Source organism: Ovis aries, chromosome 3 (genome assembly GCF_016772045.2).
Source record: "Ovis aries strain OAR_USU_Benz2616 breed Rambouillet chromosome 3, ARS-UI_Ramb_v3.0, whole genome shotgun sequence".
In the NCBI taxonomy this organism is placed as follows: Eukaryota; Metazoa; Chordata; class Mammalia; order Artiodactyla; family Bovidae; genus Ovis; species Ovis aries.
In genome coordinates, this window is record NC_056056.1 from 11,822,153 (window position 1) to 11,849,545 (window position 27,393).

Sequence of the window (27,393 nt, forward strand, 5' to 3'; positions counted from 1 at the left end):
ATGCAATTCGTGTTGTTAATGAGCAGCTTGTTTGGGTAAACAAACCAGGTGAGGTGAAAAAAGTGATGCTCTCCAGTAGGAAACACAAGTGAACATTAGCCAGATGGAGAGCCGCGCGCTTCCACACACTCCCTTTTCGGCAAGTCTCTTGGTGGCTGGAGAGGACTCTGCTTGCGCTGCATGGGAGCCCGGACTCTGCTGGGACACCTCCTGCCTGGCCCAGGTTTCCCCCCCAGGGGGGGAGAAGCAAGGCCCCCATGCACCCGGCACGACCCTGAGTCTGGCGCCGGGCCTCCTGTCCTGCTAGGTCTTTACCTGCCTTGTCATTAGTTCTCAGCACCGCGCCAGGAGGTGTTAGGAAACTCACTGTACAGCTGGGGGAAGTTGAGCTTTTGAGACAAGGAAGAGGAGATGGTGATCTGAACTCAGGTCAGTCTGACTCTTCAAGTCTGTGGTCTCCCTGCCCTTGCACACAGTTCTCTTTGCCCTCATTCCTGCCTCCCTGACCCCTCTCAATCTGATGGAGGTGTCTGTGGCTGCCACTAACTCCCTCTCCTCTCAGACTGTGAGGCAGAGGAAAATGTTAACTTCCCACAGTGGGGATTTCCTACCTGACTGGTCAGATGGCGTGGCTTTTTGAAAGTCATGCAGGTGGATCTTTGACCAGCTTCTCCATAACAACAGTATGCATCTATGTGTGTGTGCATGTGTGTGTGTGTGCACACACACACGCATGAGTGTGTACATTTGCCCATCCATTCCAGAGGAACTGGTTTGTCCCTGGAAAAAAATCAATAATTTAGGAACATTCACATCCTCTCATCATAAACTGTGTCCTGCATCCAGGTCATTCAAGGAAACACACACATGGATATGGGTATATTTTACAAACATGAATGATTTGGTTAATTGCAATGGCTAAATCTGTCCCCCACACAGACAGGCCCAGGAAGAGGGAGACTCAGATTGCTGGCTCAAGTCTACATATGTTTCTGACTCTCTCTCTCTCCAAAGCTCAAGAAGAAAAAAAAAATCCACATTACATTCGTATGTTATAATGCCATGAGTTATTTCCCCCTTAGCATTCAAGGGTAAAGAGTCCATTAAGCTGTCATCAGCCGCATTACCAGCAGGAGATTTCGGGGCAGACAGTTTGGCTTTAGCTGCCCGGAGCACACACGCTCTGCCCCAGGATGAACACACTGTGGTGTCCGTGTGTGCGCTGCCCTGGAAGCAGAAATCAATTACTCCCACTGCTATTAGAGAGATGATCTGGTTGGGGAGGCTCACTGTGAATGCAGCCACTGTTCATTACTGAGCTCTTTGTATATATTATATCTCTTTTACTACAGGAAGACTGAGGCTTGCTTGGGGAGAGAGAGAAACTGCGTAACAGAACCAGAGCCTGGGACATGCTGGGGGTTTGAACCATCATCCCCTTGGCTCCAGACCCTGGGCATTTCATCACTAGGTGATCCTGTTTCTCCTGCAGGTGTTAGTTGTTGATTCTGCCCAGGGTGCCTGTGTCATAGAAGCTCCCAGATTTTGAGCGACTGCATACTGAATGGTAGTCCCCACAGGTAACTAATTTGATTTTCACCACAACTCTTTAACTCAAGTGCTTCTAGAAGCCCCATTTAACAGCTGAGGATACTGACTCTTGGCAAGTGGAAGGGACTTACCAAAAGTCATTCAGCTCCAGTGTGGCAGGAGTGTGTGAATGGCAGGTTTGTTTTCCACTCTGCCTCCTTGCCATCCAGCTAGGGACACCAGCTTGGAAGCACAGGGGCTTCCACAGGGAGCTGACTTTTCTGGATTCAGATGAGTTTTCGCAGAGCAGCTCAGCTCCTTCCTTCATGTAGGTGGAAGCCTTCCCTTTGAATGAACCAATTATGTTCAGAAAGCAAAAAATAATGTATGCATATTAGCTAATGAGGATGCTGCTCAGGATATTTTTAGCTGAGCTGAGAGAGACAGAGAAGAGAATGAGAATTGGTAGAAGTTGTTTTGGAAGAAGAGGCAGCTTGAGGATGAGACAGCCCTTTAGCACAGTGCTCAGCTCTTAAACTGCTTTTGGCTGGGTGACTGTGGCAAATCACCTGTCCTCTCTGAAAGTGTGTCTGAGCACCCGCCTTTCAGGGGTGACACAAAGACTGAAGATAATGGGAGTAAAGCATGTGGTCAGTGGTCACCAATTGTACCTATGATAATTCTTCATTTATCAAATACTTAACTATTGCTGAGTCCTCAGTGTCTATAGATATAATAACTTTATTCTCATTGTCTCCCCATGAAGCAAGTGCTAATAATATCTCCATTTTCCAGATGAGAAAACCAAGTTAAGGTTAAGCAACGTGCTCCAGGAGGGCCAGGATTCAACCCTAAGCAGCCTGTGCGCTAACCACCACACAATATTGCTTCTGTTGTTCCTAAAGAGATTTGACTTTCACCACTGGAAGCAGAGGTCACAGAAGGTTCGATCATTATTTTCAGGAGGTAGAGTCCCCTTTGAGGACCTCAGTAAGTTACCCATAAATTAAAAATACTCTGTCATTGAATTGGATCAGAGGATCTTCTCCCCAGTGTCATGGCTACTCTGACTGACCAGCAAAAACTCTGCCCAGGCCAAGAGGTCAGAGAACTGCGGTATTAATCTCCACTCAGATGCTAAGGCAAGTATGTCACTGTCACTCACTTTGTGCGCCTTAATTTGTGAAGTGGGAGATATACTAGGATTGAAACTTAAGAATTTTATCAATTATACTTTCTGCTCACAAGCAAAATACTAGTTATGTGAGGCTTAGGAAAAGTGGTAGTTGAAATAAGTAGGGAAAATATTGATAACTTACAATATACATATTAATAATATATAAAATGCATGTGGGGAAAATTATAAAGTAAAGGAAAACTGGCAAGAGCATCCAAGAGTACAATGGGGCAAAGTCCAATAAACTTTTCAGCTCACTTCCAAAAGGGTGGAGGTACATGGTGACCATCTTCAATGTGGAAGAGGGGAAGAGGACCTCTGGAGTTTAGGTCTGAGTCTTGCTCAAAGTATTCATGTTGGATGGAAGTGGGAGCAGCTCTAGGGCAGGGGGTCCTAGAAGCCCCAACAAGCAGAATGAACACAAAAGGTGGTTTGGAGAAGAGCCAAGGTTAGGGCTGGGCAGACAGAGCATGTATAAAATTTAAAATAGAGGTAAAAATAGAGGTGTAGAGAGGAGGAACGTGGAAGAACAAATTGCAAAGTAATAAGCTGGAAAGCCCAGAGATCTGGGCAGCAGGGGCAAGGCAAGAGGGTCAGAAGCAAGTTCGGAAACACAGAGATCCTTTGACAGGGTGTCCACTCAGTATTGTATTCAATCCACAGACCCTCTAATCTATAGCAGTATCCCCGACAACAAGCATTAGCCACCAAGCACAGTAAGACCATGTTACACCGAGGGGCTGCGGAGAGGAATGGGCCTCAGCAGGGAGTAAAAAATTCTAAGCACAGGACCTGGCACATGGGAGGGATTCAGTACATGAGTGAAAGGATTGCTGATGACACCTGCCTTGGGTCTCCAAGTACTAACAATGTTCAGCCAGATGCACTGACTGCTTTAGGAAGACAGCGTGGGGACCCAGAGCAGGACCCAGAGCTGGAAGCTAATGATATTGGGAGAGGAGCAGGTAGCCTGTTGAGGCTCTGAAGGTACTAATGGGAATTCAGTTCATGCTGGCATCTAGGTAAAGCTTAAATCAGTGGTTCCCTACCTGATTGTGGATCTGTATCCCCTGAAAAGCTTCTTTAGAAACAAGAGTCTCTGATCATGCTTCTGAATTAGAATATCCAGGATCAGAACTCTGGATTCCATAGCATGAACAAGAATCACAGGCACTGCTGATGGATACACATGGCTAATTATGGTACCCAAGGTCTTAAATCATCAATTCTCACTGGCCTTTCTTAGAATTTGGCTTTTATTGGTTGTTTATTGTTAAGAAGACAACTATATAATAGTTCACATTGAGCCATTACCAAATGCAAGGTCAATCTGTGTGCTTCATGTGTATTAACACATTAAATTCTCATAATGGCCCTGTGGGAAAGGTACTATTATCCTCATTTTACAAATGCAGACACTGAATCTGAGAGAGGTTACTAACTTGCCCCGGTTACACACACAGAGAGCATGCCTTTAGCTTCTGTAAGGAAAGACAAGTACATAATTTTCCATCCATGTGTGGCCAGGAGAGGACTACAAAGGAATTATATGTGCTATTTATTCTTGGTTTTTAATTTTTTAACAATATGAAGTTACTCTATCACAAAGAAAAACATTTGATGAATTAATGAATAAATCAGTGAAGGAAAACTGTACTAAAATAAACCATCATATCTCAGGAAACTAACAAACCCACAACAGGAGTTAGGCCATCTGGGCTGAGTCCTGGCTCCATTACTTTCTGGCTGTTTCATCTCAGGTAAGTCACTTACACCTGCTGTGTATCAGGACCTTCACTTTTAAAGCAAGGATAATAGCACTCTCTGGTTACTGAGCAGTTGGAAAATACAAACCATTAAGCACTTGCAAGGTAATATTATTAACAATAATGGAATAATGAAGCATATAATCAGAGAGCAGGTGAGCACCCTGGCTGGATTATTAACCACATAAGGGGAAGGGATCAAGCCCCTTTAGCCTCTAAAAAAAAAACAAAACAAAACCCAAAGATCTTTCCCTTACACCCAATAGAAAAATTAACTCAAGTTAGATCAAAGTTCTAGATGTTAGAGCTAAAATTATAAAAATTCTTAGAAGAAAACATAAGGGAAAAGTTTTATGCTCAGTTGTGTCTGACTCTTTGCGACCCTGTGGACTGTAGCCTACCAGGCTCCTCTGTCCATGGCATTTTCCAGGCAAGAATGCTGACGTGGGTTGCTATTCCCTTCTCTAAGAGATCTCCCCAACCCAGGGATCGAACCCGGCTCTCATGCATTCCAGGTAGATTCTTTACCTTCTAAGCCACCAGGGAAGCCCCTTATGACATTAGATTTAGCAATGATTTCTTGGATATGAAATCAAATGCACAGATTACAAAAGAAAAAAATAGATGAACTGGACTACATCAAAATTTTAAACTTTATGTACAAGAACACTTCAACAGAGTGGAAAGGGAACCCATAGAATGGGGGAATGCATTTGCAAATTATTTAACTGATGAGGTTAATATCTAGAATATATAAAAAACTCCTACAAATCAACAACAACAAAACAACCTGATTAAAAAACGAGCAAAGGACTTCAAAAGTGAAAGAAAGTGAAGTCGCTCAGTCGTGTCTGGCTCTTTGCACTCCCATGGAGTGTAGCCCACCAGACTCCTCCATCTATGGAATTTTCCAGGCAAGAGTACTGGAGTGGGTTGCCATTTCCTTTTCCAAGGGATCTTCCTGACCCAGGGACCGAACCCAGCTCTCCCGCAATGCAGGCATATGCTTTACCATCTGAGCCACCAGGGAAGCCCACAAAGGACTTAGACATTTCTCCAAATAAGGTATCCAAATGGCCAATAAGCACATTAAAGTGTGCTTCAGTTCAGTTCAGTTGCTCAGTCGTGTCCGACTCTTTGCAACCCCATGAATTGCAGCACGCCAGGCCTCCCTGTCCATCACCAACTCCTGGAGTTCACCCAAACTCATGTCCATCGAGTCGATGATGCCATCCAGCCATCTCATCCTCTGTCGTCCCCTTCTCCTCCTGCCCCCAAATCTTCCCAGCATCAGAGTCTTTTCCAATGAGTCAACTCTTTGCATGAGGTGGCCAAAGTATTGGAGTTTCAGCTTTAGCATCAGTCCTTCCAATGAACAGCCAGGGGTGATATCCTTTAGAATGGACTGATTGGATCTCCTTGCATTCCAAGGGACTCTCAAGAGTCTTCTCCAACACCACAGTTCAAAAGCATCAATTCTTCGGCGCTCAGCTTTCTTTACAGTCCAACTCTCACATCCATACATGACCACATCACTAATTAGGGAAATACAAATCAAAACCACCTCACATCTATTAGGATGGTTACTATGGAAAAGATACACACACACAATAACAGGTGTTGGTGATGATATAGAGAAGTTGGAACCTTTGTGCCTGCTGGTGGGAATGTAAGACAGTAGGGTGGCTTCCTTCCCCACCCCAACCACCCAGATAGAATTACCACATGATTCAGCAATTTCACTTCTGTTTTATATATTCAAAAGAACTGAAAGCATGGACACAGTTATCTGTATACCCATGTTCATAACAGCATTGTTTACAATAGCCAAAAGGTGGAAGCCACTCAGTGTCATTTGAAAAGATAAACAATAGAAATTTATCGATGAATTAATAAATTAATGACAGAGGAGATTTCTGTCATATATTTCAACATAAATTAACCTTGAAGACATTATGCTAAGTGAGATAAACAGTCACAAAAGGACAAATACTGTATGATTCCACTTACATGCGGCTTCCCAGGTGGCTCAGTGTTAGAGAATCCACCTGCCAATGCAGGAGACATAGGAGATGCAGGTTTGATCCCTGGGTTGGGCAGATCCCTTGAAGAGGGAAATGGCAACCTGTTCCAGTATTCTTGCCTAGAAAATTCCATGGACAGAGAAGCCTGGAAGGCTACAGTCCATGGGGTCACAAAAGAGTCGGACACTACTGAGGGACTAAATAACAACATGTATTGACAACATTCCCCTCTTGCTGCTGCTGCTGCTAAGTCACTTCAGTCGTGTCTGATTCTGTGTGACCCCATAGACTGCAGCCCACCAGGCTTCCCCGTCCCTGGGATTCTCCAGGCAAGAACACTGGAGTGGGTTGCCATTTCCTTCTCCAGTGCATGAAAGTGAAAAGTGAAAGGGAAGTCACTCAGTCATGTCCAACTCTTAGGTGATCCATAATGCACGTGGCTAACCTGAAAGTTCACAAGAAATTCAGTAAAGAAACCTATTTAACTTGATATGATTCTGGATATCTCAAATTTACCTTATTACTAACCTTCCCCTTTTGAGTGAGTGGAGCAGCACTCCTATTAATTAAGTTGTGGATCTTCCTGCAGATTATAACCACAAAACCCAATAGAATTAGAAACATATGCCCACACAAAAAATTATATACTAATGGTCACAGCAGTGTTATGCATAATAGCTAGAAAAGTGGAAACAACCCTAGTCTCCATCAATAACAATTGTGGAGAAACAAAATATGGCCTCTCCATATAGTCAAATATTATCACAAAATAGAAGATAATGAAGTACTGATAGATGGTACATGGACAAACTTTGAAAATATTATGTGAAATACAAGAAGTCAGACAGAAAGATCAGTCGTATTATTAAATAATTACACTTGTATGAATACACAGATCTATAGAGACAGAAAGTAGATTCCTGGTTGCCAGGGGCTCGGAGCAGGGCAGCAAAGGTGAGTGACTACTAATGGGTATGGGGTTTCTTTCTGGAATGAAATGTTCTAGAATTAGACTGGTGATAGTTGTGCAACTTTGCGACTATGCTAACAAACATTGAATTGTACACATTAAAATGGTGAATTTTATGGCATGTAAATTATATCTCTTGAGAGTCCCTTGGACAGCAAGGAGATCAAACCAGTCAATCCTAAAGGAAATCAACTCTGAATATTCATTAGAAGGACTGATGCTGAAGCTGAGGCTACAATACTTTGGCCACTTGATGCGAAGAACTGACTCAATGGTAAAGACCCTGATTCTGGGAAAGACTGAAGGCAGGAGGAGAGGGGACAACAGAGGATGAGATAGTTGGGTGGCATCACCGACTCGATGGACATGAGTTTGAGCAAACTCCAGGAGATGGTGAAGGAAGGGAAGCCTGATGTGCTGCAGTTCATGGGGTCGCAAACAGTTGAACACAACTGAGCAACTGAACAACAAAAACAAGTATGTATATAAGCACAACAAAGTGTACTGGGAACAACAGATGATGGCCCACCAGTCCTGCCATTTCATACTGTATTATTAGTGGAGTCTTAGTGCTCCTTGGGGTTGCTGTTCTTCCCTCAATAGGCATCAGTTCAGTTCAGTTCAGTCGCTCAATCGTGTCCGACTCTTTGCAACCCCATGAATTGCGGCACGCCAGGCCTCCCTGTCCATCACCATCTCCTGGAGTTCACTCAAGCTCACGTCCATCGAGTCCATGATGCCATCCAGCCATCTCATCCTCGGTCATCCCCTTCTCCTCCTGCCCCCAATCTCTCCCAGCATCAGAGTCTTTTCCAATGAGTCAACTCTTCGCATGAGGTGGCCAAAGTACTGGAGCTTCACCTTCAGCATCATTCCTTCCAAAGAAATCCCAGGGCTGATCTCCTTTAGGATGGACTGGTTGGATCTCCTTGCAGTCCAAGGGACCCTCAAGAGTCTTCTCCAGCACCACATTTCAAACGCATCAATTCTTCAGTGCTCAGCCTTCTTCACAGTCCAACTCTCACATCCATGCATGACCACAGGAAAAACCATAGCCTTGACTAGACGGACCTTTGCTGGCAAAGTAATGTCTCTACTTTTGAATATGCTATCTAGGTTGGTCATAACTTTTCTTCCAAGAAGTAAGCGTCTTTTAATTTCATGGCTGCAGTCACCATCTACAGTGATTTTGGAGCCCAAAAAAATAAAGTCTGACACTGTTTCTACTTGTTTCCCCATCTATTTCCCATGAAGTGATGGGACCAGATGCCATGATCTTCGTTTTCTGAATGTTGAGCTTTAAGCCAAGTTTTTCACTCTCCTCTTTCATTTTCATCAAGAGGCTTTTTAGTTCCTCTTCACTTTCTGCCATAAGGGTGGTATCATGTGCATATCTGAAGTTATTGATATTTCTCCCAGCAATCTTGATTCCAGCTTGTGTTTCTTCCAGTCCAGTGTTTCTCATGATGTACTCTGCATATAAGTTAAATAAGCAGGGTGACAATATACAGCCTTGATGTACTCCTTTTCCTATTTGGAACCAGTCTGTTTTTCCATGTCCAGTTCCAACTGTTGCTTCCTGACCTGCATACAGATTTCTCAAGAGGTAGGTCAGGTGGTCTGGTATACCCATCTCTTTCAGAATTTTGCACAGTTTATTGTGATCCACACAGTCAAAGGCTTTGGCATAGTCAATAAAACAGAAATAGATGTTTTTCTGGAACTCTCTTGCTTTTTCCATGATCCAGCAGATATTGGCAATTTGATCTCTGGTTCCTCTGCCTTTTCTAAAACCAGCTTGAACATCAGGGAGTTCACCGTTCAGGGATTGCTGAAGCGTGGCTTGGAGAATTTTGAGCATTACTTGACTAGCATGTGAGATGAGTGCAATTGTGTGGTAGTTCGAGCATTCTTTTGCATTGCCTTTCTTTGGAATTGGAATGAAAACTGACCTTCTCCAGTTCTGTGGCCACTGCTGAGCTTTCCAAACTTGCTGGCATATTGAGTGCAGCACTTTCACAGCATCATCTTTCAGGATTTGAAACAGCTCAACTGGAATTCCATCACCTCCACTAGCTTTGTTCGTAGTGATGCTTTCTAAGTCCTTTAAATTCTAAGCAGAAAAACCAAACAGGTACAGAGGAGTGAGAGCCAACTGAGAAACTCAGGAGCATCAGCGTCTGCATGGGTGGTGTCACACACACAGACTTCTTATCTGCTAGATATGTTCAGTTAGCCTATTTTGACAACAGTCAAGAAGGTAAAGTTTCTAAGCCACTTCTCATCACCGGAAGGCTTTAATTCCAACAGTTGATTATGCTATGCAGCTGGCAGAGAGGTCTCCTTTTATTTGAATGACATCAGATTCACCTCAGTTTAAATTATAAAACAATAAGCTACTGATTAGAAAACTTTAGAACTCAAAAGGACTTTGGAGAGAGGTCAGCTAGCCTGAATTTCTTACTCTGGTTAGGGAAACTGAGGGCCAGAGAAAGTCAGGAGCTTGATCAGGGTCACCCAGCCAAGCATGACTTGGCTGAGATTGCAATGTCTGACCTCTCCTTCTTCCCTGGAAATGTGCCCCTACCCTGGCTTCAGCTATGCACACGATTTCTTTCTTTCATTTCTTATTTAAAGGTTATATTTCCTAGAGATGTTGTTGTATAACTGTATTCTGACCAGTGGAATGTAAATGGAGCAGTAGGAGCAACACCAGGAAAATGCACTTAAAGATTAGGACTTGGGGTGGGGCATGACCTTCTTTTCTGTTGTCCTGGTTGCAGATTAGATGTCTGGATTGTTCAAGCAGTCATCTGGGACCATGTGGTGGAAGCTGAGCCTAGAGGATAGGGAAGCAATAAGGTAGAATTGTGGGTTACCAGCCTCAAAGAGGCCACAGTCTGAGGCACAAAGACAAGTTTACAATCTAATGCAGAATAACCACCACCCCAAGACTAAATCAACTGTCCTGTCCTATCGCTATGCCTTCAAATGAGTATGCTTTATGGGATTTTCATACCAGCTTTGGAATGCTTATCTCCAGACTTCAGGTGAAAGAGAAATAAACTTCTATTTTTTTCAACCACTGCTATTTCAGTCTTCTATCATTTACAGTTGAACTGACTTCTAATTGCCAACATCCGTTGGATCATAGAAAAAGCAAGAGAGTTCTACTTCTGTTTTATTGATTATGCCAAAGCCTTTGATTGTGTGGGGAAAATTCTTCAACAGATTGGACCACCTCACCTGCCTCCTGAGAAAACTATATGCAAGTCAAGAAGCAACAGCTAGAACCTGACATGGAACAATGCACTGGTTCCAAATTGGGAAAAGAGTACATCAAAGTTGTATATTGTCACCCTGCTTATTTAACTTATATGTAGAGTACATCATGCAAAATGTCGTGCTGAATGAAGCACAAGCTGGAATCAAGATTGCGGGGAGAAATATCAATAACCTCAGATATGCAGATGACACCACTCTTATGGCAGAAAGCGAAGAAGAACTAAAGAGTCTCTTGATGAAAGTAAAAGGGGAGAGTAAAAAAGCTGGCTTAAAACTCAACATTCACAAAAGGAAGATCATGGCATCCAATCCCATCACTTCATGGCAAATAGATGAGGAAACAATGGAAACAGTGACAGACTTTCTTTTCTTGGGCTCCAAAATCACTGCAGATGGTGACTGCAGCCATGAGATTAAAAGACGCTTGCTCCTTGGAAGAAAATCTATGACCAATCTAGACAGCATATTAAAAAGCAGAGACATTACTTTGCCAACAAAGGTCCGTCTAGTCAAAGCTATAGTTCTTCCAGTAGTCATGTATGGATGTGAGAGTTTCTTTCAATATAAAGAAAGCTGAGTGCTGAAGAACTGATGCTTTTGCACTGTGGTGTTGGAGAAGACTCTTGAGAGTCCCTTGGACTGCAAGGAGATCAAACCAGTCAGTTGTAAAGGAAATCAATTCTGAATAGTCATTGGAAGGACTGATGCTGAAGCTGAAGCTCCAATACTTTGGCCAGCTGATGTGAAGAACTGACTCATTGGAAAAGACCCTGATTCTGGGAAAGATTGAAGGCAGGAGGAGAAGGGGACGACAGAGGATGAGATGGTTGGATGGCATCACTGACTTGATGGACATGAGTTTGAGCAAGTTCTGGGAGTTGGTGATGGACAGGGAAGCCTGGCGTGCTGCAGTCAATGGGGTCGCAAAGAGTCAAACATGACTGAGCAACTGACCTGAACTTACGTCTAATTGATTCAGAATGCAAACAATTACATCCTGGGCTGGGAACTCAGGTGTCCTGAATCCAAGTACAGGACTATTTATTATGAAGATTAATACTATTAATAATAACTTTTGAGTGCTTATTATATGCTAGTCACTGTTACATACTTTATGAGCATCATTAGCTCATTTAATTCCCATGCCACCTCAGTAAGATAGATGTATTACCATAATTTCCATTTTACAGACAGAGAACCTGAAGCACAGAGAAAGGGAATAATGTACCCAAAGTCACAAATTTGGCAAGAGACAGAGCTAAGATTTGAACCTAGGCAGTCTGGCTCCAGAGCCTGCTCTCTTAATACCTCCATCGCACGCTCTCTTATGATGTGAGCTTCTCCTTGAGCTCTCTACCCACTCCACCGAGGAAGAAACTGAAGCAGACAATTGTCTAATCACTTGCTTAAAATCTCCGCTTGTCACAGCAATGCAGCTAGCATTCGAAGCCAGACTTCTAACTCCCAGTTCAGTGCTCTCTCCCTGGACCACCCTGCAGTCTCAGAGGCCACCTGGACAGATATGTAGCCCTTCCCTTCCAGTCTCCCTCCCTCCAACATACACACATCACTATCACCATCACCACCACCACCACCACCCAACAGGCAGACATTTTTGTGGCCAGGATGGCTACAATCTCCTTTGAAAAGCATCCAGCTTTGCCCTCCACCAAATAACTCTGTTTTATTTACAGTCTCCTGCTCAGAGCCTTTGAACTGGTCGCTCATTCCAGGGGAGATCTTGATAACAACTATTCCTTGGAGAAGGTTCATAGGAAACAAGGTGAATAAACACCACAGAGGCCCTCCCTGTCTAGCAGAGCTTTGGTCCTGAGGGTGTTTATAAGTCAGTGTTGGTGTCTGGATGGAAAAGACTTTGAATTCAAAAGGGCAGTTGGGACATTTTCAATTTTTGTGTTAATTCAAAAAAGTTCATCCTATGCCTTCCCTCAACCTTAGGGCACAGGCAAAAGAGAGAGATTATCTTTATCCAGAATGTAACTCCAAATGGAGCTCTTTTTGTTTTCTTTCCTCCCTGCCTGGCTGGGGCTAGTTATTGTAGTGACTGAGGGGTGGGGAGACAATGAATTTACGAGCTAAAATGGCAGAAGAGATGAATGGCATTTCAAAACACAAAAGTGCAAAAAAAGAGAAGAAAAGCCTAATTTCAGCAGTGAACCATGAACCTATAGTGTCTTCTGACTTGTGGCCAAAGGTGCGTAACTGCGTCACATGTTTGGAATTATTCAGTCTAGATGCTAATCTCCACTCCACCAGCTACTAGTTACCTTGAGCACATGCCGCAGTTTCCTCTGCGAAAAGAAGGCATAAACGCTCAAGGTTACTGCCAGGGTTGGTGCTAACCATGTAGGGGAAATATGGTGCCTGGTTCAAACAGGGTACTTATTCACCCATGCATGAAACAGAAGCTAAAGGCAGTGATCATTATAGTTGTCTTTGGTATTCTTCTGGCTTCCCTTGTGGCTCAGCTGGTAAAGAATCCGCCCCCTCCCCGCCCCCCCTCGCCCCCTCCCCGCCCCCACCTCGCCCCCTCCCCCATTTCCCCCCATTGCGGGAGACCTAGGTTTGATCCCTGGGTTGGGACGATCCCCTGGAGAAGGGAAAGGCTACCCACTCCAGCACTCTTGCCTGGAAAATCCCATGGACAAAGGAGCCTGGTAGGCTGCAGTCCGTGGGGTTGCAAAGAGTCAGACACGACTGAGCAACTTTCACTTAGGATTCTTCCAGGCCTAGAGGGGATGATATTGGGGTGTTCATGGCAGTGAGCCCTAAGGGGGTGCAGGTTGGTGATTTTGGCTCTCAAGTATCTTCATTTGCCTTGACTGAATCTCTATCAGATATTGTTATGGTTTCTGTATTGGAGATTTCTGTATTGGAGCCCCCCTCCCCCCGCAAAAGGGCTAATAAAGGGAGACAGAGGTCCTCAAGAGTAGGGCAGAGTAGAGCCACTAAATGGGTCCGATGAAACCGCCAGCTGGCTTTCCTGTGGAGATGTGAGGTCTCCTTAAAGGTTTAAGGGGAGAGGAAGGGCCTCCACCAAGAACCATGTTGGGGAAGTGGCTGGTGTGACAGAAGGTCTATGGCTCCCTTAAGGAACTTATTGGAAGGTGTGGGGTTTTCAAAGGAAAAACCTCTTTTCTTGGCGGCCTGAGTGGGAGACAGTTTATCTCTAAGCCAGAGCCACTGGATGGGAGGACTCCGCAAGGCAGGAATGGTAGCTTGAGGGTCTCTATCTATGGGATAAACATCATTTTTTGGGCGGTTGCAGGTGTTGGTTCTACAGGAGAACAGTGGGAGGGAAGGTCTTTACGGGGCATCACCCGGAAGGCAACATGCACCGAGCTTCTGGAGTCCAACCTGCTGATGCGCGGTTCCCCTCCAACCCCTCCGCCCTCACTCGCCCCGCCTCCCATGAGCCGACTACAGTTCCCGGCAGCCCCCGCGGACGGCGGCGGCGGCGCGGGCGGGAGGGGGCGGCGGTGTGAGAAGCGGAGGGGAGGCGCGCGCCGGGCACGCGCGCCGGCGACCATGGCGTTCGCCCGGCTGAAGCGAGTGCATTAACCCCGGGAGGCGGCGGCGGCGGCGGCTGCGGCGGGGGAGAGAGACTCGAGCGGGCGGGCTCAGCCTGAGGGAAGGGAGGAAGGGGCGGGGAGAGCGCCGGAGGGAGGCCGGTCGGCCGCAGGCGGGCGGGCAGCGCAGCGCAGCGCCGAGCGGGGCCCGCGGGCCCATGAGGAGGCCGGGGGACCATGGGCTCCAGGATCAAGTGAGTGTGGTCGGCCTGGGCGGAGCCGGGCCGGGCGAGGGGCGGCGAGGCCGGGCAAGGGCTGCAGGCCTCGGGCCGCGCGGGGGGACTTGTTGCCGGGACCCGAGGGGCGCCCCGCGTGCTGGCGTCATGCGGGGAGGGGGACTGTTGCCATGACGATCCAGGGAGGCGCGGGGGCGGGGTGCGCGCGGGGTGTAAGGGCGCCAGTGGTCAGGTGTCCCCTCCTCACCTGAGGGCGGGAACAGCTGATTATAAGGTGGCCTCCTCCCCGGGGTTACAGAGAGCCTCTGAAAATGGTCACACAACTGTTGGGGGGAGGGCGAGAAATCTCCAGAAGCAACTCCTCAAATGGGTATTTGGAGCGCCCCTGAGAGTTGGGCAGTCCTGAGGTGGCAGCTTGGCTGCTTAAGGCCTGTGGTGGCGGCGGGGGGGTGGGGGGGCATAAAAGTCGTGAGAGGTTTTCAGAGGGAGGGGCCACTCAAGGACTTAAGGTCTGGATGACCTGGGGAGGAAGAAGGCCCTTTTCTCTCTTCTCCTGTCTCCCCTTCCTATCTATGCAAGTCTCCTCACAGCAAGGCCGGAGGCTATGAGGGAAGATATCCCTGTGCTGTAACCGAGCACCTGATCTTGATAATTATTGGAAAGGTTTTGTAATCCAATCTGGCAAATTCCCTCACTCATTCATTCATCTGGTGTCCCTGGTGAGGGGTTAGTTTTCTGGGGAAAATGTTGATACATCTAACTTCAGAACCCATTGAAACATTGTTGCCTTCTTTCTAGACGTAGAAGTTGACTTTGGAAAGTGCAACTTTATGCGGTCTCTCTTGGGTGTGTTGCTTCTGACTGTATCTCCGCTCCCAGCCAGGTCTTCTCGGCCTCTCCCTTCCTTAGTTCCAGAACACGAGATGCCTTATCTCTAATCACTAACAAATGTTCACTTTTTCTCTATGAGTAATAGAATTGTTTAAGGGCACTTAAAAACAAAGTTAACAGTGCAGGCTTTTCCTTAAAACAGCTTTCATAGGATACTTTAAACCTGCTTAGAAGAAAGTCTGAAGAATGTGTTTACTTCAGCATTTTGAGAATTATGCTAGGGAAGTTTGAAAGGGGAAGGGCCTTATGGGCGAAATCTAGTGATTATTCAAGTATTGCATGTCTTGTTCAGTTGGTGTCCATGCAGTGTGACCTTTGGCCAGCCTTGTAGTCCCCTGACTCGCTTAGGTTTCCATTCACCAGATGCATCTAACAGGCTGCAGCAGCCCTGAGACTAGAAAAGTTTGCTTATTGTGATAATGAAAATGGAAGAGTTGGATGAGTACACTATTAATTCTTGATTTTTGTGGAAATGAGGGGGGTGGGGTGGGGGAGGAAAGAAGCATGCTCCAAATAAGCTTAAGAAGCTTGGGAGGTAAAAAGTAGTGAAGCATTGGGATTAAAGAGGCACTCCAAGTTTAGCTCCTGCTTCCAAGCAAGAGTTGTAAACTTGGATTTCAACAGCACTTAGAAACACTTTACAGAAGCCACCTTACAGTTGCAAGGTATCCTTGTGAGGATGCTTGCCCTTCTTGTTACAGAGTAGTTCAGAAACTTGCCAGATATGAGGCATGTCAGTGTCAGACTCAGCATGAAAATCCAAGTGGAAGTTCAGATGACTGGGCATCAGATCTCTGTCTTGCTCTTAAACGTTGCGGATTGACAAAAACATTTCTCCACAGTGTTTTGTGGAACCCATCTCTGTTTATCTGAGTGCTTGGGCAAGAGAATTTGTGCGTGAAATTCTATTAGGTGTGAAATTAGTATAAAGAATAGCCTTTTTGATCTTGAAACTAGATTGCTTGGTGGTAAAAACTTAAGACATGGGAAATACGTTAGCTTTACCTGTGAGGTAGGCTGAAGGAGAATATGAAGAGAGAAATTATGAAAAGTAGTTGTGATTTATGGTGACTGTCAATTAGGAAGCTTCTGCCTACAGGTAGGAACGAGACGGACAAGTGGTGAGGAAATGGTTTTCTTAGGTGCCTCTCTAATTTTTGGAGGAAACAGGGCTTTGATTACTATTGACCATCAGTTCCATCCAGACAGGAAATAACAGACTGAGCTCAAGATATTTACCTGACTGAGGGGAAGTCTTAGTGTGCAGGCTGCGTTGTGTAGGACAATCTTAGGGGTGGAGGAAGAGAGCTTGGGGCCCGTCCAAGCAGGCTGCCTGTACTTTTTTCTCATCTCTGATAACTGTGTGGCTGGTCCAGTCAGGCTAAAAATACGGAATCAGATTTGGATTTAGATTCCACTTTTGTTTGCTGACTGTGAAACTTTGTGCAGATAACATGTTTCTCTCTCAGTTATCCTGAGGGTAAAATGAGGAAGGCTGTATATTGCAGGGTCATAATGAGCAATAAATACAGTATCAACATGACTGCTGGACCTATATTAAAAACTGGGTAATTGTTAGTTTCTTTTATACTTTTTCTATCAAAGGACTAAGAAAACTGCTTTATTTTATTCCAGAAATGTCAGAGAACTGTGTGTTTCAGGTGATGGCGAAGAAGGTTTTGAAGATCTAGGAATTAGACTGTGAACATGCAGAACAGGACTCAGCAGTCGCTCATTAAAATAAGAAAGTTGATTGAAAACAATACTGTGTGTAATTATGAAGCTGGTGTCTGTTATATGATTAGTAAAGCAGGTGAGTTGCTCGGCACAGGTGTTGAGGTTTAGTGCTTGATCAAACTTTCCTTTTAAGTTAAGGTGGTTGAGGGTAATCTCTGTGTCAGGTATGGTAGTAATGCTCTGTGTGAACCATTTCATCAAATCCTCACAACTACCCGATGATGTAGGTACTATTAGCCATTTTTTAAATGAGTGAATTGGGGATTGTAGCCCTTAGATTAGGAGAAGGCAATGGCACCCCACTCCAGTACTCTTGCCTGGAAAATCCCGTGGAAGGAGCAGCCTGGTGGGCTGCAGTCCATGTGGTCGCTAAGAGTCCGGCATGACTGAGCGACTTCACTTTCACTTTTCACTTTCATGCATTGGAGAAGGAAATGGCAACCCACTCCAGTGTTCTTGCCTGGAGAATCTCAGGGACGGGGGAGCCTGGTGGGCTCCCATCTATGGGGTCACACAGAGTTGGACACGACTGAAGTGACTTAGCAGCAGCAGGCCTTAGATTTGGAGAGGGCAATGGCACCCCACTCCAGTACTCTTGCCTGGAGAATCCCATGGACGGAGGAGCCTGGTAGGCTGCAGTCCATGGGGTCACTGAGAGTTGGACACGACTCAGTGACTTCACTTTCACTTTTCACTTTCATACATTGGAGAAGGAAATGGCAACCCACTCCAGTGTTCTTGCCTGGAGAATCCCAGGGACAGGGGAGCCTGGTGGGCTGCAGTCTATGGGGTCGCACAAAGTCGGACATGACTGAAGCGACTTAGCAGTAGCAGCAGACCTTATATTAGATGCCAGCCCTAATGCCACTTCTCTGCACCTGCCTCTCCTCAGCCTAGGCCAGGTGTCCTTCATCTGTGCACCCTTTTCCCCACCTAGGCCAGCTGTCCTTCATCTATTCCTATGAAACCCCCCTCCATATTTATCACTGTCATAGCACTAAATTTAGTTCTTTGTGTGTCTCCTATACTAAGCCCAACATAAACTTCGTTGAGAGCAGGGACTTTCTTGCTTGTCTTTGGGTTCCTTGTGTCAGACCCAGTACCTAATACATCACTTCGTTTAGGAAGAGTTTATGGAATGCATTTATGAAATGTGTTGGGATCTGAATTATGATCCTAGCTAAAGGCTCCGAGATGAATGTACAGAGTTAAAAAGTATCAGTTTGCAATTTGAACTGTTGAGGAGGAAGGCTGTTTATAAGTTTTTAAATTGAATTGCCCTGGTCTAGGCAGCAATTTCTTATTTTTTCTGAAGAATGTTTATCGTTCATCCTCATTTTAGTAAAGGAAGCTTGATTTGCCTCAGATATCTACTTGGGTGAAAGGAAAGGTTACCGGTGTACAGGTAACATTCTGAGAGGCTCCTAACCTTAAGCTTGAGCAGATATTTATTTATCTAGAGAGAGAAAAGGAGCAACGGTAACTGGCAACCTTTGACAGGTATCTTTAAATCTTATTTAGTGTTTGAATGATCCCAGTGGACTGGAATGTGGTTAATACAAAGCAATTTAACTGATAATGTAGACACACAGCAGGAAACTGTGGCAGTTTTAATATTGTTTGTGGTGACATCCTAGAAATTGTTTCCAGGCACCAAGGTCAGGAAGTGGATTGTAAGTAATCGAAGGAAGTACTCTGAGTGAGTTTGAAGAGGCGTGACATTTATGGGCTTGGAGAAAAGCATACTCAAAGATTTGAAGGCATAGGGACAGAACAGGACAGCCGATTCGGCTTTGTGGTGGTGTTTATTCTACGTTAGCCTGTATACCTGTCTTCTGTCCCTGTCAGACCATGACCTTTTTGAGCTTGGTAACCAAGAAATTTATCTATTCATTCACTTATCTCACTAAGAATAGTGTCACACACTTATTATATTCATCGTTATTATCATAATTGGTGAAAGTACTATGTCATGTGCCTGGTAGCAAACTCCGAGAGTTGGTGATGAACAGGGAAGCCTGGTGTGCTGCAGTTCCTGGGGTCGCAAAGAATCAGAAATAAGCAGTTCAGAGCAACTGAACTGAGTGAGAGAGAGGGGTTTCTCCAGTGCCTCAGAGGTAAATAATCTGTCTACGTGCAGGAGATGCAGGAGCCATGGGTTCAATTCCCAGTCAGGAAGATACCCTGGAGGAGGAAATGGTGACTCACTCCAGTATTCTTGCCTGGAGAATCCCATGGACAGAGGAGCCTGGCTTGCTACATTCCATAGTGTTGCAAAGAGTTGGACACGACTGAAATAACTGAAGCACAGTGAGGGAGAGCTTACTGTGGAGATGACATTTCAGTTGAGACTTAAAGGATAAGTCATTAGTCATGTAAAGAGACTCTCAAGACTTCATTCCGGGCAGAGTAGAGCATATACCCACCTTGAGGCAAGAAAACCTTAGGCACTATCAGGAGCTGATAGTGGGTTTACGTAGTGACTGGTGGCAGGGAAGCTGGGGTGAGACTGGGGCCCTGAGCAGGGCCTACCTGCAGGTTGCAGTAATCTGCAAGCAACTTTATTAAGATATAGTTCACATACTATAAAGCTTACTCTTATAGTATATAATTAAATGGTTTTCAGTATACTTACAAATACCACTATCCAATTCCAGAACATTTTCATCACTCCAGAAAGAAACTCCATATACATTGGCGGTCACTTCCCATTCCCCCCAAACCCTCTTCAGTTCAGTTCAGTCGCTCAGTCGTGTCCGACTCTTTGCGACCCCATGAATCACAGCACGCCAGGCCTCCCTGTCCATCACCAACTCCTGGAGTTCACTCAGACTCACGTCCATCGATTCTGTGATGCCATCCAGCCATCTCATCCTCTGTCATCCCCTTTTCCTCCTTCCCCCAATCCCTCCCAGCATCAAAGTCTTTTCCAATGAGTCAACTCTTCACATGAGGTGGCCAAAGTACTGGAGTTTCAGCTTCAGCATCATTCCTTCCAAAGAAATCCCAGGGTTGATCTTCAGAATGGACTGGTTGGATCTCCTTGCAGTCCAAGGGACTCTCAAGAGTCTTCTCCAACACCACAGTTCAAAAGCATCAATTTTTCGGCGCTCAGCTTTCTTCACAGTCCAACTCTCACATCCATACATGACTACTGGGAAAACCATAGCCTTGACTAGCCCTAGACAATTACTTATCTACTTATAGTTGCTATGGATTTGTCAGTTTTATGCATTACCATATAAATGGAATCATATATAATTCTTTGTCTTTCATTAAACATAATGGTTCCCATGTTTATCCATATTATAACATGAATATTTCATTACTTTTTGTTGTTGAATAATATTTCATTGTATGGATAAAGCACATTTTATTCACCCATTCATCAGTTGTTAGGTATTTGGGTTGTTTCCACTTTTTCACCATTATGAATAATGTTGCTGGGAACATTTTGTGTGGACATATGTTTTCGTTTCTCTTGGGTATATACCTGGGAGTGGAATTGCTAGATCATATGGTAACTCTTTTTATGGAACTGTTAAACTGTTTTCCAAAGCAGTTGCACCACTTTGTGTAAAGTAATGTCTCATTGTGGTTATGATTTGGCCCTCAAGAATTGTATAGAAAACGAAAGATCAGAGTAGATCAAAATAGGTTTCTCACAAGAGGGTGAAACTGGAACCAAAAGAAAAGTGAGATTTGGAGAAAAAGGATTTCTGGAGGAAGAACAGGGGAAGTTATATGACTGGAAAGTGGGGATAAGCCCATCATTGTTTTCTGATACAGAGAAGCAGCCTTGGCTTTTTAAGATTGCTCTGCTCTGGGTTTTATTTGGACAGCCTGTTAAAGGATTCCATTACCCAAATGCACCACAGACTGACTTCTTTGTGTAGCACAGCTGACATATCTTCCTTCTGTGGGATAAGAGTAGGAGTTGAAATGTGACTTCCTCTCCAGGGCCCTCTAATACCTCTTCTCTTTCCTCTGCCCACCACGGTGCTCCACTCTCAGTCTCCATAGGAGAGAGTACAAAGACTTGGGGTGGTGGAACAAAAGTCTTGCTAGAGGGACTTCCCTGGTGGTCCAGTGGTTAAGACTTTGCCTTCCAGTGCAGGGGATGCAGGTTCGATTCCTGGTTGGGGAGCTTTTCCACATGTCTTGTAGCCCAAAACCCCAAACATGAAATAGAAGCAGGATTGTAACAGGTGCAATAAGGACTTTAAAAAAAATGTTCCACATTAAAAAAAAACACAAAACTTTAAAAAGTCTTGCTAGAGACCGAGTTTTCCATTATTAGCACCCAGAGGTAGTCCCTTGAATTTTCATGACTTTTCTGGAAAATGTTTTGCTGCAACTCTATCATTTTAGTCTGAGCCATTGCCATCAACTTGGAGGGGTTTGCACAGCAGACAGGAAGGTTAAAACAGGCCAAGTATTGCTGTAGGAAAAAAAAAGCTTTTTTTCTAGACTGTTAAATTTGTGTGTAAGGTCCCAACTGAAATTCCTTTTGTGGCCAAAAACCCCACAAAAGGGTTTTAAACTTTTTTTTTTAAACTTTTAATTTTGTTTTGGGGTACAGCCAACTAACATTGTTGTGATAGTTTCAGGGGAACAGTGAAGGGACTCACCCATACATACACATGTATCCATTCTCCCCCAAACTCCCCTCCCATCCAGGCTGCCGTGTAACTTTGAGCAGAGTTCCCTGTGCTATACAGTAGGTCCTTGTTGGTTATTCATTTTAAATATAGCAGAGTGTACATGTACATCCCAAACTCCCTAACTGTCCCTTTCCTCTGTTCCTCTCACCGGCAACCATAAGTTTGTTCTCTAAGTCTGTGAGTGTCTTTCTGTTTTGTAAGTTCATCTGTATCATTTCTTGTTCAGTTCAGTTGCTCAGTCATGAAGGCATGTCATACAATACTTCTCCAGCTGGAATTCTTATTGTGAGTTGCAAAGTTTAGTCTTTTACCTGGCTCTAGCGGAAACTAATCTCTGGATTTGAAACATCCTTTTCGGTTAAAAGGATTTTGTTGAGAAATGGAAAGATAAACAATGAAGAAAAATAAACCAAAGGAAACAAAACAAAGTTGGTCCTACTTTAATTGGAATCCATATCCATTCTTTCCAAGTATTTTGGACTTGAAAAGGAACCAAATGAAGTAAGAAAACATACATGTTCCTGTAGAAAAGATAGGTTATATCCCCAAAGTTCACTTGTAATTTGGTTATGGTATTTAGAATGTATTTTTCTCCTAGAGATACTGTTGTATACATTAAGCATAAGGACATTCCAGATGAATTCTGTTTTTAAAAGACATAGGGAGATTATAGGTGTAGCTGAAATGCAGAATATGTGCATAAAGATTATAGGCGATAAATTTGAAAAAGCAGGTTTGTGCCACTGCAACCTGATGCTATTGAAGGGTTGAGTTGGGAATGTAATATGATCAGATTTGGGTTTTTAGGATGATTAATTTGGCAGCAGTAGTTTAGAACAGTGATATCTCAGCGTTGTGAAGCATGATCCACTGTGGTGTGAAGAGAATATGTTAGAATCTCTATTTGTTTCTATATCAGCTTTCAAAGGGCTTCTCTAGTAGCTCAGTTGGTAAAGAATACACCTGCAACGCAGGAGAGCCGGGTTCAGTTCCTTGGTCCAGAAGATCTGCTGGAGAAGGGATAGGCTACGCACTCCTGTATTCTTGGGCTTCCCTTGTGGCTTAGCTGGTAAAGAATATACTTGCAATGTGGGAGACCTGGGTTTGATCCCTGGGTTGGGAAGATCCCCTGGAGAAGGGAAAGGTTACCCATTCCAGTATTTTGGCCTGGAGAATTCCACTGTACAGTCCATGGGGTCGCAAAGAGTCGGACACGACTGAGTCACTTTCACTTTCTTTGACTTTCATAATTTTCAAAATTTCTTTTTTTGTGTTTTCTAATAATGTACTATAGATTTGTATAGTAAGACATTCTTATAATTTATAAATAAAAATACATAGATGTTTGCTCAAGTTTTTTTACCCATAGGGAGGAATGCATGGAAAAAAATTGGAGACCACTGTTTTATAGAACTGTGTTTAGTTTATATGGCAGAAGATCAAGGCCTGAAGTGAGGTTTTGGTTTTCGAAAGAAAAAGGACAATTTTGACAGAGATTTTAGGTAGAATTGACAAGGCTTGATGACAAATTACATGCAAGAAGCGAGAGAAGAATCAAAGATGACTTGCTAAGGTTAGCAAAGTTATAAATGAGTGTTTGAAAGGTGAGGATTGGTTATATAATATGTTTGCTTTTCTGAGGAAAAGTGAAAAGTTATAATTGGGAGAAGGCATTTTAGTCTGTGGTGAGAAAGAGAAATCTTTAAGGGTGCCAGAGTGAATCCGAGTGCTCGGTTTAGATGAGTGAGACTTCAAGTGGGCTTGCCTGAGTTTCTGAGGGGAAATCTGTCCCCCTTAGGTTTTAGGAAGAGAGAAAAAATAAACTTTTGAATTTACTTTAGCCACAGGAAAGGTTTCAGGGATGTTGCATTGATCTTGCCTAGGCTATATGAATAAATAGGAGGAAGGAAATCAATCTTGGTAAAGATACTGTTTCACTCCAAGCAAATAGTTACTATACTCCAGGGTGTGATAGGAGTGAGGGTGGTGTGGGCTTCGGAGACCCTCAGGTTTGAGTTCCCACAAGCACTCACAATCCCCGTCTGAGTTCTAAGTTTCTGAGCCTCAGTTTTTTTAATTTATGAAAGGAAGCTAATAAATCTGCCGTTAGAGTTGTTCTGAGGATTAGCTGCCCACTCCAGTATTCTTGCCTGGAGAATTCCATGGACAGAGCCTGGTAGGCTACAGTCTCCCTGGGGTTACAATGAGTCAAACACGACTGGACAGCTAACACTTTTCAGCAGAAAAATAGCTGTTTAGTTAGCTGTTCAGTAAGTGTTGTTGTGTAATCGCTAAGCCGTATCTGTTTCTTGTGACCCCATGGGTTGTAGCCCGCTAGACAGCACTGTCCATGGGATTTCCCAGGTAAGAAAACTGCAGTGGGTTGCCATTTCCTTCTCCAGGGCATCTTCTCGACTGAGGGATCGAATCCGAGTCTCCTGCATTGGCAGGCAGATTCTTTATCACTGAGCCACCTGATGGCATCTCTCATTAGTATTGTTTGGAGTGAATGGGACATACTTGTCTGAGCAATCTGAAGTTAAAAAAAAAAATTCTCGAAAGCAGGTGTTCCTCTTTATAGCTTTTTTTTAAAAGACTAAGTATTTGTTTTTGCTTTATGAGTGTGTTAGGATAATGTGTTGTATATTTTACTGAATTTATTTGAAGGTTTGTGATCCTGGTATATGCAAAGTGCCAGTCCTCTTACTCGTTGGGAGAAAAACTTTTAAGTCTACTCAGAGACAAGATGAGCATGCAAATAATTAAAATTATAATAACATTTAAGAATATTTTGTGCCTCCTCTCTCACCCGTAATTGAAAATTTTATTCAGTTTCAGAAAAGATTTACTCCATTTATGTTCATCTGTATGGATGGTATCACTGTTCAGTTCTACTCTTTTAAAATGCAGCTTCATTCCTTTTTTCTGAATACTTAAAATTATTTATCTTTTTTTATTTTGGAAAAATTTAAACATTATGAAAGCAGAGAGAATAGTGTAATGAGTCCCCAAATACCCATCACTCAGTTTCAGCACTTATTAATTTATGGCTTTCTTAGTTCCATTTATAGATAACTGACCATAACTCTTCTCTGCCTTCTAGTCCTTGGTTATTTTGAAGCAGATTATGTCTGGTTACCTCCTTTTTCATCCATTAATTTGTTAGAGGCTATAAAATAATTTTACTTCCATCATTTCTTTTTAATATTGACTAGAATCCTTCTGTAAAGAAAAACTTCTGCCTATCAACTATTTGGTCACCCTGAGGTGCAGTTCATATGGGAAAGGCATGATATTTGATTCATTTTATTCATTTTTCAAACTTTTCTAGCATTTTCCCAGGGTGACTGATTTTTTTCTGAGTATCACTTTAAACACATATTAATAGATTTAAACCTGTTTGCTATATTTCGCTTTACTGTAGTTATCCTCATGGATGTTAATTTGCCCTGTTTTTGTCTAGTGGAAGCTTCTTCAGGTTAATGTCTAGAGTCCTTTCGACAGAATCCCTTGCCTTTCGGTGTGATGACCTAGATGTTCCAGGTTCATCTTATATGTTTCCTGCTCCAGACCTGTTTTCTGCTATTTCTCTAAGGAGTCTTGCTTCTTTTTGGTGGCAGGTGGTGGTAGAGATAGAGATTTCAGTCTAGGTTTTAGAACTTTTTTTTTTTTTCCTACTAGGTCAGTCATTATTTCTAGGCTCCTCCAGGGATCGAAACTAGGAAGGTGTGTGTGTGTGTGTGTGTGTGTATTTTTAAGGTAAACTATATCACATGTTCATATTGATATTTACAATTCAAGACTATCACATTTTAATTTAACCTCATTATTCTTACATCTGAATCTCTTATCACTCATGTCAAAAGTTCTGATTTCCAGTGATGCCAACAGAAGTATTCTTTTTGCTTTATCCCACCATATCCATAAAACTCAACAGCAATACCAGCATTACCAACAGTATGTACTGAAGACATGTGTGTTTTTTTCAATTTGGCGATCCTTTTTGTCCTTAGAGTATATGTGGACTAGGATTGTAGAGTCAGTTTACTGTTGTGAAACCACTAGAAATGATTTCTTTCTCAGTGGTTGTATCACCAACTCAATTCATAGTTTTTTTTTTTTTCTTTCAATCTTTTGTGATTGCTTTTTAAAAATAATTTTGTTTTATAATTACATAAAATACTTCCATGGTTTCAGAGCCAAATCTGCAAAAAAGGTATATTCAGGAAAATCTAATGTCTATCCTTCACACATCACCCTGTTTCTTCCCTCTGTAGGTTGCTAGTTTAAAAAATTTTTTTTTAAATTTTGTTAGAAAAACGGTAAATACATCAACATATTCCCTCCCCTCAACAACTCTCAGACAAATTATAGTATTCTATGTACACTTTTTTCTGCTTTACTTTTCTCAATTTACTCCCTGTAAAGAATTAACTTTTAATAGTATATAGAGGTCATTCTCATTTCTCTGTAGGGACAGCACAGTACTCCAGGGGATAGGTGGTCATGGGTTTTTCAACCAGTCTCATGCTGATGCCCCTTAGGTTGCTCCCAGTGCTATTATAAATGATGCTATATGAAGAGTCTTGTGTATGTCCCTTTTTGTATTTCTACCATTATATCATTGGGATAGAGTTTTAGAAGTGGTATTGCTGGGTCAAGGAGTAAGTTTATATGGAATGTTACTTTAGTGAAATTATTAAAAGGACTTCTCTGGTGGTCCAGTAGCTGAGACTCTTTGCTACCAGTGCAGGGGGCCTGGGTTTGATCCTTGGTCAAGAAACCAGATCCCACATGCCACAAACTAAGAGTTCACATGCTGCAACTAAAAAGATCCCACATTCTGCACCTAAGACCAAATAAATACATATTAAAAAAATTATGGAGTAGTATAATAAAACTTTGGTAAAAAGTGTCAAATTCTCCTCCACACAGATTGAGCCATTTCATATTCCCACATATGATAGTGCTTTGTTGCCTTACAGCTTCACCAACAGAATGTGTTTGTCAAAATTTAAAAATTATTTTAGTCAGAGCTCTTAATGCGTGTGATAACAAATCAAATCGTTTGTAAGAGCTCATGATGAAGAGTAATAATTCTCTACCCTACACTGCACTTCTTCAGAAACAGCCTCTATTAACTGATTTTTAGTTCTTCTGTTGGTTAATCCATAACCCTTAGATAAATCTCTATCTCTTAATGAAATTAACTTTAGACAGTATTTGTTGACACTCTGAAATGGAAGATGATGAGTACCTTTATAATATGTCTCTCTTCCTCTTCTGCTGTTTTATATGTATCTATATTTCTATTTTTTATAATTATTGTATTTTAATGTAATATAGTTTTTATTCCATTAACTTTCAATCGTATCTTTTGACGCCCACTTTCTAAGAGAAAGATAGGTCATTTTAGTTTTGATCTCTGACCAGGACCAAGTTTTCCATTATTTATCTTTAGGTTAACTCTAAAAATTGTGTTATGAATATTTAAATATTGTTTAGCATAGGCCATGTAGGGAGCTAGAATAACATTTTCTTCTTTTTTGGCGCATTGTCATGATCTCATTTGATGGAGAATGT

The 27,393-nt window shown here is 43.1% G+C and overlaps 1 protein-coding gene across 9 annotated transcripts in view; it reads left to right on the forward strand.

Annotated features, from left to right (window-relative positions):
- The first annotated feature begins 14,285 nt into the window (after positions 1-14,285).
- Positions 14,286-27,393, forward strand: part of DENND1A (DENN domain containing 1A) — a 536,262-nt gene continuing 523,154 nt past the window's right edge. For all 9 annotated transcript variants that reach the window (XM_060411818.1, XM_027966460.2, XM_027966462.2 and 6 more), the window contains exon 1: positions 14,286-14,536. In XM_060411818.1, coding sequence (XP_060267801.1) covers positions 14,520-14,536 — 17 coding nt within the window. In that variant the 5' untranslated portion in view covers positions 14,286-14,519. The remainder of the gene's footprint in view (positions 14,537-27,393) is intronic.